Source organism: Coregonus clupeaformis, unplaced genomic scaffold (genome assembly GCF_020615455.1).
Source record: "Coregonus clupeaformis isolate EN_2021a unplaced genomic scaffold, ASM2061545v1 scaf1024, whole genome shotgun sequence".
NCBI lineage: Eukaryota > Metazoa > Chordata > Actinopteri > Salmoniformes > Salmonidae > Coregonus > Coregonus clupeaformis.
In genome coordinates, this window is record NW_025534478.1 from 172,501 (window position 1) to 182,500 (window position 10,000).

Consider the following 10,000-nt stretch of genomic DNA (forward strand, 5'->3'; position numbering starts at 1 on the left):
ACAAATATTCCAAAACATGCGTCCTGTTTGCAACTAGGCACTAAAGTAAAATAGGGCTGTCCCCGACCTAAGAAAATCTCGGTCAACCGAAAGCCGCCTGTTCTTTCAACCAATCGATTGGTCTAAATGTTTAAACGTGTATTCTTCCATATATAGACACACCCTATATGTGTTTTTTAAATAAAATCAACAATATATGCATTGGGCTTGTCTGATGCTTTTAAGCTTACTGTTTGATGAATTAAGACACAAATGACTCAAGAGGGAGCCAGAGATCTAGATAACCAGTAGAGGAGAACCTTAACCTTTGACCCGACCATCCTCCTCCCTCCTCCTACTGACTTTTTGTAGATTCTGCCGTTACTCTCCTGTAGTTGCCGGTAAAAGGCTACACGAGGGGTCGGCAACCTTTCCTCACATGTGGAATAGCCAATTGATCTCACCATTTCAAATCAAATCAAATCAAATCAAATTTTATTGGTCACATGCGCCGAATACAACAGGTGCAGACATTACAGTGAAATGCTTACTTACAGCCCTTAACCAACAGTGCATTTATTTTAAACAAAAAAGTAAGAATAAAACAACAACAAAAAAGTGTTGAGAAAAAAAGAGCAGAAGTAAATAAAGTGACAGTAGGGAGGCTATATATACAGTAAAATAAAGTGACAGTAGGGAGGCTATATATACAGGGGGGTACCGTTGCATAGTCAATGTGCGGGGGCACCGGCTAGTTGAGGTAGTTGAGGTAATATGTACATGTGGGTAGAGTTAAAGTGACTATGCATAAATACTTAACAGAGTAGCAGCAGTGTAAAAAGGATGTGGTGGGCGGGCAGTGCAAATAGTCCGGGTCGCCATGATTAGCTGTTCAGGAGTCTTATGGCTTGGGGGTAGAAGCTGTTGAGAAGTCTTTTGGACCTAGACTTGGCACTCCGGTACCGCTTGCCGTGCGGTAGCAGAGAGAACAGTCTATGACTAGGGTGGCTGGAGTCTTTGACAATTTTGAGGGCCTTCCTCTGACACCGCCTGGTATAGAGGTCCTGGATGGCAGGGAGCTTTGCCCCAGTGATGTACTGGGCCGTACGCACTACCCTCTGTAGTGCCTTGCGGTCAGAGGCCGAGCAGTTGCCATACCAGGCGGTGATGCAACCAGTCAGGATGCTCTCGATGGTGCAGCTGTAGAATTTTTTGAGGATCTGAGGACCCATGCCAAATCTTTTTAGTCTCCTGAGGGGGAATAGGCTTTGTCGTGCCCTCTTCACGACTGTCTTGGTGTGTTTGGACCATGATAGTTCGTTGGTGATGTGGACACCAAGGAACTTGAAGCTCTCAACCTGTTCCACTACAGCCCCGTCGATGAGAATGGGGCGTGCTCAGTCCTCTTTTTTTCCTGTAGGTCCACAATCATCTCCTTTGTCTTGGTCACGTTGAGGGAGAGGTTGTTGTCCTGGCACCACACGGCCAGATCTCTGACCTCCTCCCTATAGGCTGTCTCATCGTTGTCGGTGATCAGGCCTACCACTGTTGTGTCGTCGGCAAACTTAATGATGGTGTTGGAGTCGTGCCGATCTGCGTGCCGGTTATGGTTTTCATATACACATTTTTTAGTGGAACAGTTACATTTCATTTATAATAACGTCTTCGTATCAATATCAATATCAATCTATAATCAATATCGTTGTCATGTGGTTAGTCAAAATTCTATCCAAATCTAAATGAAAATGATACAAACCTAAAAAGTAACTTCTATTGCCATTGCCAACTATGTACAAATAGCCTACATAAAGCCAACAAATAAAAACATTGCAGCCTGCAGGTAGAAAATATCTTGATTAAAAATATATATATATCCTATAAATCACATTGGTTACGCATGGCCTGTCTGCAACGAACTGGAAACATTGTATCAACTATTAACTTTTGTCTGGCCTGAAGCTCATTCTAGCAAACTTGCAACATTGTATCAACTATCACCTGGGTCGGCCAGAAACCCGCGATAGCAAACTTGCAACATTGTATAAAATATTCTGGGCCCTCAGAGTTCCTGCGCCAGTGAGCTCGGGTCGGACACAGCTGGAGGCTGTTTGCGGCAAGTATAATAAGTAATCAGGTGCCTACTATTTTATGACTTTTCCACTGGATCAGAGCATGACATTTTTCCCTTTCACGCTGAGTGGTTATCGAAAGGGAGAGAGCTGGAAAGATTTTTTCAGATACATTGAGGAACTATTGTCATTCTCAATGGATGTAAAAACAGACATTGTTTGCTTGAGGTGAAGAAAACAACATGACTTTGAGAAGCTCCACAGCTCATTAGTGGTGGTGCGTTAAGCCAATCAGAAATACTATCAGATCCCCAAATGGGCACATTTATAGGCCTACATTTGTGCGCAGGCCAGGTAGCCTATAGGACTACTTCTAAGCAGTTTACTCAACATTGACAGGAACGCTCTAAACAGAAGACAATGAATAAATTGACAAAACCCATAAATGGAATGAAATAAACCATAACTTGTTTCTCACAAGTGTAGCAGGTTGTTGTGGTCCTCAAACAACGTGTTCACTCCGACCTAAGTGTATGTAAACTTCCGACTTTAACTGTACATATGTATGTGGGCTTTAAAAATTGCCGTGCGGTAGCAGAGAGAACAGTCTATGACTTGGGTGACTGGAGTCTTTGACAATTTTTTTTAGCCTTCCTCTGACACCGCCTGGTATATTCTAAAAGTTAGAGGGAAAGATAAAGAGATATATATATATATATATATATATAGAGCGCATTTTGACCCCATGACTTTTCACATTACCCTTACAGTGCCTTCGGAAAGTATTCAGACCCCTTCACTTTTTTCCACATTTTGTTAGTTTACAGCCTTATTCTAAAATTGATTAAATAGTTTTTCCCCCTCATCAATCTACACACAATACCCCATAATGACAAAGCATAAACAGGTTTTTAGAAATGTTTGCACATTTTATAAAAAGCAGAAATACCTTATCTTATAGTATTCAGACCCTTTGCTATGAGACTCGAAATTGAGTTCAGGTGCATCTTGTTTCCATTGATCATTCTTGAGATGTGTCTACAACTTGATTGGAGTCCACTTGTGGTACATTTAAATTGCTTGGATATGATTTGGAAAGGCACACACCTGTCTGTAAGGTCCCAGTGGCGCAGTGGTCTAAGGCACTGCATCGCAGTACTAGCTGTGCCACTAGAGATCCTGGTTCGAATCCAGGCTCTGCTGTAGCCGGCCGCAACCGGGAGACCAATGGGGCGGCGCATGGCCTTCATGGTCGAATTGCTGCATCTCGCTGGCTTGACGGTGGAGCATCAAACCACAGTTGGAAAGAGGAGATGTAGACTGACTTAAGTTAGAAAACAACTGCTTTTAATCATTAGTAAACACTCCTGCTATTAAATCAAGTTTATCTACATGAAAATAAATTAAATGAATGTTGGCCTATTTCAACTGTTTTGACTGTTATTTTATTTTCATGGTGGTCTTCATCCATAACGATCAGTTACACGATTATTCAATTACTGTCACAGCCCTAACACACACACACACACACACACACACACAGTGATACTATATGTGTCTGCTTTGACAACACTGGTCAGACATGAGAAGACCAGACTATCTATCGATCGCTGGCTTCTCTACTCTCTCTCTACTCTCCAGGTGAAGTCAGTCTCTACTCTCCAGGTGAAGTCAGTCTCTACTCTCTCTCTGCTCCCCAGGTGAAGTCAGTCTCTACTCCCCAGGTGAAGTCAGTCTCTACTCTCCAGGTGAAGTCAGTCTCTACTCTCTCTCTACTCTCCAGGTGAAGTCAGTCTCTACTCTCTCTCTACTCTCCAGGTGAAGTCAGTCTCTACTCTCCAGGTGAAGTCAGTCTCTACTCTCTCTCTACTCTCCAGGTGAAGTCAGTCTCTACTCTCCAGGTGAAGTCAGTCTCTACTCTCTCTCTACTCTCCAGGTGAAGTCAGTCTCTGCTCCCCAGGTGAAGTCAGTCTCTACTCTCTCTCTACTCCCCAGGTGAAGTCAGTCTCTACTCTCCAGGTGAAGTCAGTCTCTACTCTCTCTCTACTCTCCAGGTGAAGTCAGTCTCTACTCTCTCTCTACTCCCCAGGTGAAGTCAGTCTCTACTCTCTCTCTACTCTCCAGGTGAAGTCAGTCTCTACTCTCTCTCTACTCTCCAGGTGAAGTCAGTCTCTACTCTCTCTCTGCTATCCAGGTGAAGTCAGTCTCTACTCTCTCTACTCTCCAGGTGAAGTCAGTCTCTACTCTCTCTCTCTACTCTCCAGGTGAAGTCAGTCTCTACTCTCTCTCTACTCTCCAGGTGAAGTCAGTCTCTACTCTCTCTCTACTCTCCAGGTGAAGTCAGTCTCTACTCTCTCTCTACTCTCCAGGTGAAGTCAGTCTCTACTCTCTCTCTACTCTCCAGGTGAAGTCAGTCTCTACTCTCTCTCTGCTCCCCAGGTGAAGTCAGTCTCTACTCTCTCTCTCTGCTCCCCAGGTGAAGTCAGTCTCTACTCTCTCTCTACTCTCCAGGTGAAGTCAGTCTCTACTCTCTCTCTCTACTCTCCAGGTGAAGTCAGTCTCTACTCTCTCTCTGCTCCCCAGGTGAAGTCAGTCTCTACTCTCTCTACTCTCCAGGTGAAGTCAGTCTCTACTCTCTCTACTCCCCAGGTGAAGTCAGTCTCTACTCTCTCTCTACTCTCCAGGTGAAGTCAGTCTCTACTCTCTCTCTGCTCCCCAGGTGAAGTCAGTCTCTACTCTCTCTACTCTCCAGGTGAAGTCAGTCTCTACTCTCTCTCTCTACTCTCCAGGTGAAGTCAGTCTCTACTCTCCAGGTGAAGTCAGTCTCTACTCTCTCTACTCTCCAGGTGAAGTCAGTCTCTACTCTCTCTCTCTACTCTCCAGGTGAAGTCAGTCTCTACTCTCCAGGTGAAGTCAGTCTCTACTCTCTCTCTACTCTCCAGGTGAAGTCAGTCTCTACTCTCTCTACTCTCCAGGTGAAGTCAGTCTCTACTCCCCAGGTGAAGTCAGTCTCTACTCCCCAGGTGAAGTCAGTCTCTACTCTCCAGGTGAAGTCAGTCTCTACTCTCTCTCTGCTCCCCAGGTGAAGTCAGTCTCTACTCTCTCTCTACTCCCCAGGTGAAGTCAGTCTCTACTCTCTCTCTACTCTCCAGGTGAAGTCAGTCTCTACTCTCTCTCTACTCTCCAGGTGAAGTCAGTCTACTCTCTCTCTGCTCCCCAGGTGAAGTCAGTCTCTACTCTCCAGGTGAAGTCAGTCTCTACTCTCTCTCTGCTCCCCAGGTGAAGTCAGTCTCTACTCTCTCTCTACTCCCCAGGTGAAGTCAGTCTCTACTCTCTCTCTACTCTCCAGGTGAAGTCAGTCTCTACTCTCTCTGCTCCCCAGGTGAAGTCAGTCTCTACTCTCTCTCTGCTCCCCAGGTGAAGTCAGTGGGTGTAACTCTACCAGAGTCTCTACTGTTTGTGTCTACTCTGGACGGGAGTCTACACGCTGTCTCCAAGCAGTCTGGAGACATCAAATGGACGCTCAAAGAAGGTCAGCACACGCTCTCACTCCCACATACTGTATATTATAATAATATATACAGTGGGGGAAAAAAGTATTTAGTCAGCCACCAATTGTGCAAGTTCTCACACTTAAAAAGACGAGAGAGGCCTGTAATTTTCATCATAGGTACACGTCAACTATGACAGACAAAATGAGGGAAAAAAATCCAGAAAATCACATTGTAGGATTTTTAATGAATTTATTTGCAAATTATGGTGGAAAATAAGTATTTGGTCACCTACAAACAAGCAAGATTTCTGGCTCTCACAGACCTGTAACTTCTTCTTTAAGAGGCTCCTCTGTCCTCCACTCATTACCTGTATTAATGGCACCTGTTTGAACTTATTATCAGTATAAAAGACACCTGTCCACAACCTCAAACAGTCACACTCCAAACTCCACTATGGCCAAGACCAAAGAGCTGTCAAAGGACACCAGAAACAAAATTGTAGACCTGTACCAGGCTGGGAAGACTGAATCTGCAATAGGTAAGCAGCTTGGTTTGAAGAAATCAACTGTGGGAGCAATTATTAGGAAATGGAAGACATACAAGACCACTGATAATCTCCCTCGATCTGGGGCTCCACGCAAGATCTCACCCCGTGGGGTCAAAATGATCACAAGAACGGTGAGCAAAAATCCCAGAACCACACGGAGGGACCTAGTGAATGACCTGCAGAGAGCTGGGACCAAAGTAACAAAGCCTACCATCAGTAACACACTACGCCGCCAGGGATTCAAATCCTGCAGTGCCAGACGTGTCCCCTGCTTAAGCCAGTACATGTCCAGGCCCGTCTGAAGTTTGCTAGAGTGCATTTGGATGATCCAGAAGAGGATTGGGAGAATGTCATATGGTCAGATGAAACCAAAATATAACTTTTTGGTAAAAACTCAACTCGTCGTGTTTGGAGGACAAAGAATGCTGAGTTGCATCCAAAGAACACCATACCTACTGTGAAGCATGGGGTGGAAACATCATGCTTTGGGGGGCTGTTTTTCTGCAAAGGACCAGGACGACTGATTCGTAAAGGAAAGAATGAATGGGCCATGTATCATGAGATTTGAGTGACAACCTCCTTCCATCAGCAAGGGCATTGAAGATGAAACGTGGCTGGGTCTTTCAGCATGACAATGATCCCAAACACACCGCCCGGGGCAACGAAGGAGTGGCTTCGTAAGAAGCATTTCAAGGTCCTGGAGTGGCCTAGCCAGTCTCCAGATCTCAACCCCATAGAAAATCTTTGGAGGGAGTTGAAAGTCTGTGTTGCCCAGCGACAGCCCCAAAACATCACTGCTCTAGAGGAGATCTGCATGGAGGAATGGGCCAAAATACCAGCAACAGTTTGTGAAAACCTTGTGAAGACTTACAGAAAACGTTTGACCTGTGTCATTGCCAACAAAGGGTATATAACAAAGTATTGAGAAACGTTTGTTATTGACCAAATACTTATTTTCCACCATAATTTGCAAATAAATTCATTAAAAATCCTACAATGTGATTTTCTGGATTTTTTTCCCTAATTCTGTCTGTCATAGTTGACGTGTACCTATGATGAAAATTACAGGCCTCTCTCAAGTGGGAGAACTTGCACAATTGGTGGCTGACTAAATACTTTTTTCCCCCACTGTACGTACAGTATAGTATAATAATATATACAGTATAGTATAATAATATATACAGTATAGTATAATAATACATACAGTATAGTATAATAATATATACATACAGTATAGTATAATAATATATACATACAGTATAGTATAATAATATAATACATACAGTATAGTATAATAATATATACAGTATAGTATAATAATATAATACATACAGTATAGTATAATAATATATACAGTATAGTATAATAATACATACAGTATAGTATAATAATATATACGTACAGCATAGTATAATAATATGTACAGTATAGTATAATAATATATACATACAGTATAGTATAATAATATATACATACAGTATAGTATAATAATATATACATACAGTATAGTATAATAATATATACATACAGTATAGTATAATAATATATACATACAGTATAGTATAATAAATATACATACAGTATAGTATAATAATTATACATACAGTATAGTATAATAATATATACATATAGTATAATAATATATACATATAGTATAATAATATATACAGTATAGTATAATAATATATACAGTATAGTATAATAATATATACATACAGTATAGTATAATAATATTTACATGCAGTATAGTATAATAATATATACATACAGTATAGTATAATGATATATACATACAGTATAGTATAATAATATATACAGTATAGTATAATATATACATGCAGTATAGTATAATAATATATACATGCAGTATAGTATAATAATATATACAGTATAGTGTAATAATATATACATACAGTATAGTAATATATACATACAGTATAGTATAATATATACATACAGTATAGTATAATAATATATACATACAGTATAGTATAATAATATATTCATACAGTATAGTTTAATAATATATACATACACTATAGTATAATAATATATACATTCAATATAGTATAATAATATATACATATAGTATAATCATATATACAGTATAGTATAATCATATATACATACAGTATAGTATAATAATATATACATTATAGTATAATAATATATACAGTATAGTATAAGATAGAACCTGAGCCCTAGGACCATACGTCAGGACTACCGGGCATGATGACACCTTGCTGTCCCCAGTCCGCCTGGCCTTGCTGCTATTCCAGTTTCAACTGTTCTGCCTGCGGCTACGAAACCCCTACCTGTCCCAGACCTGCTGTTTTCAACTCTTAATGATCGGCTATGAAAAGCCAACTGAGAGACCTGAGCCCTAGGACCATACGTCGGGACTACCGGCCGTGGTGACTCCTTGCTGTCCCCAGTCCGCCTGGCCTTGCTGCTATTCCAGTTTCAACTGTTCTGCCTGCGGTTATGGAACCCCTACCTGTCCCAGACCTGCTGTTTTCAACTCTTAATGATCGGCTATGAAAAGCCAACTGAGATTTATTCCCGATTATTATTTGACCATGCTTGTCACTTAAGAACATTTTTTGAACATCTTGGCATGGTTCTGTTATAATCTCCACTCGGCACAGCCAGAAGAGGACTGGCCACCCTCATAGCCTGGTTCCTCTCTAGGTTTCTTCCTAGGTTTTCGCCTTTCTAGGGAGTTTTTCCTAGCCACCGTGCTTCTACACCTGCATTACTAGCTGTTTGGGGTTTTAGGCTGGGTTTCTGTACAGCACTTCGAGATATTAGCTGATGTAAGAAGGGCTATATAAAATAAAATTGATTGATTGATTGACATACAGTATAGTATAATAATATATACATACAGTATAGTATAAATATACATACAGTATAATATATACATACAGTATAGTATAATAATATATACATACAGTATAGTTTAATAATATATACATACAGTATAATAATACATACAGTATAGTATAATAATATATACATACAGTATAGTATAATAATATATACAGTATAGTATGATAATATATACAGTATAGTATAAGATATACATACAGTATAGTATAATAATATATACATACAGTATAGTATAATAATATATACATATAGTATAATATATACATACAGTATAGTATAATAATATATACATACAGTATAGTTTAATAATATATACATACAGTATAGTATAATAATATATACATACAGTATAGTTTAATAATATATACATACAGTATAGTATAATAATATATACATATAATATATACATACAATATAGTATAATAATATATACATATAGTATAATAATATATACAGTATAGTATAAGATATACATACAGTATAGTATAATAATATATACATACAGTATAGTTTAATAATCTATACATACAGTATAGTATAATAATACATACAGTATAGTATAATAATATATACATACAGTATAGTATAATAATATATACATACAGTATAGTATAATAATATATACATACATTATAGTATAATCATATATACATACAATATAGTATAATAATATATACATATAGTATAATAATATATACATATAGTATAATCATATATACAGTATAGTATAATCATATATACATACAGTATAGTATAATCATATATACATACAGTATAGTATAATAATATATACAGTATAGTATAAGATATACATACAGTATAGTATAATAATATATACATACAGTATAGTATAAATATACATACAGTATAATATATACATACAGTATAGTATAATAATATATACATACAGTATAGTATAATAATATATACAGTATAGTATAATAATATATACAGTATAGTATAATAATATATACAGTATAGTATAATAATATATACAGTATAGTATAAGATATACATAC

The 10,000-nt window shown here is 38.8% G+C and overlaps 1 protein-coding gene across 1 annotated transcript in view; it reads left to right on the forward strand.

Annotated features, from left to right (window-relative positions):
• The window catches only part of ern1 (endoplasmic reticulum to nucleus signaling 1), a gene marked incomplete at its 3' end in the record, with an annotated part of 25,126 nt that overhangs the window by 3,918 nt on the left and 11,208 nt on the right, over positions 1-10,000 (forward strand). The window contains exon 2 of the mRNA XM_045217357.1: positions 5,466-5,580. Within this exon, the coding sequence (XP_045073292.1) occupies positions 5,466-5,580 (115 nt within the window). The remainder of the gene's footprint in view (positions 1-5,465; positions 5,581-10,000) is intronic.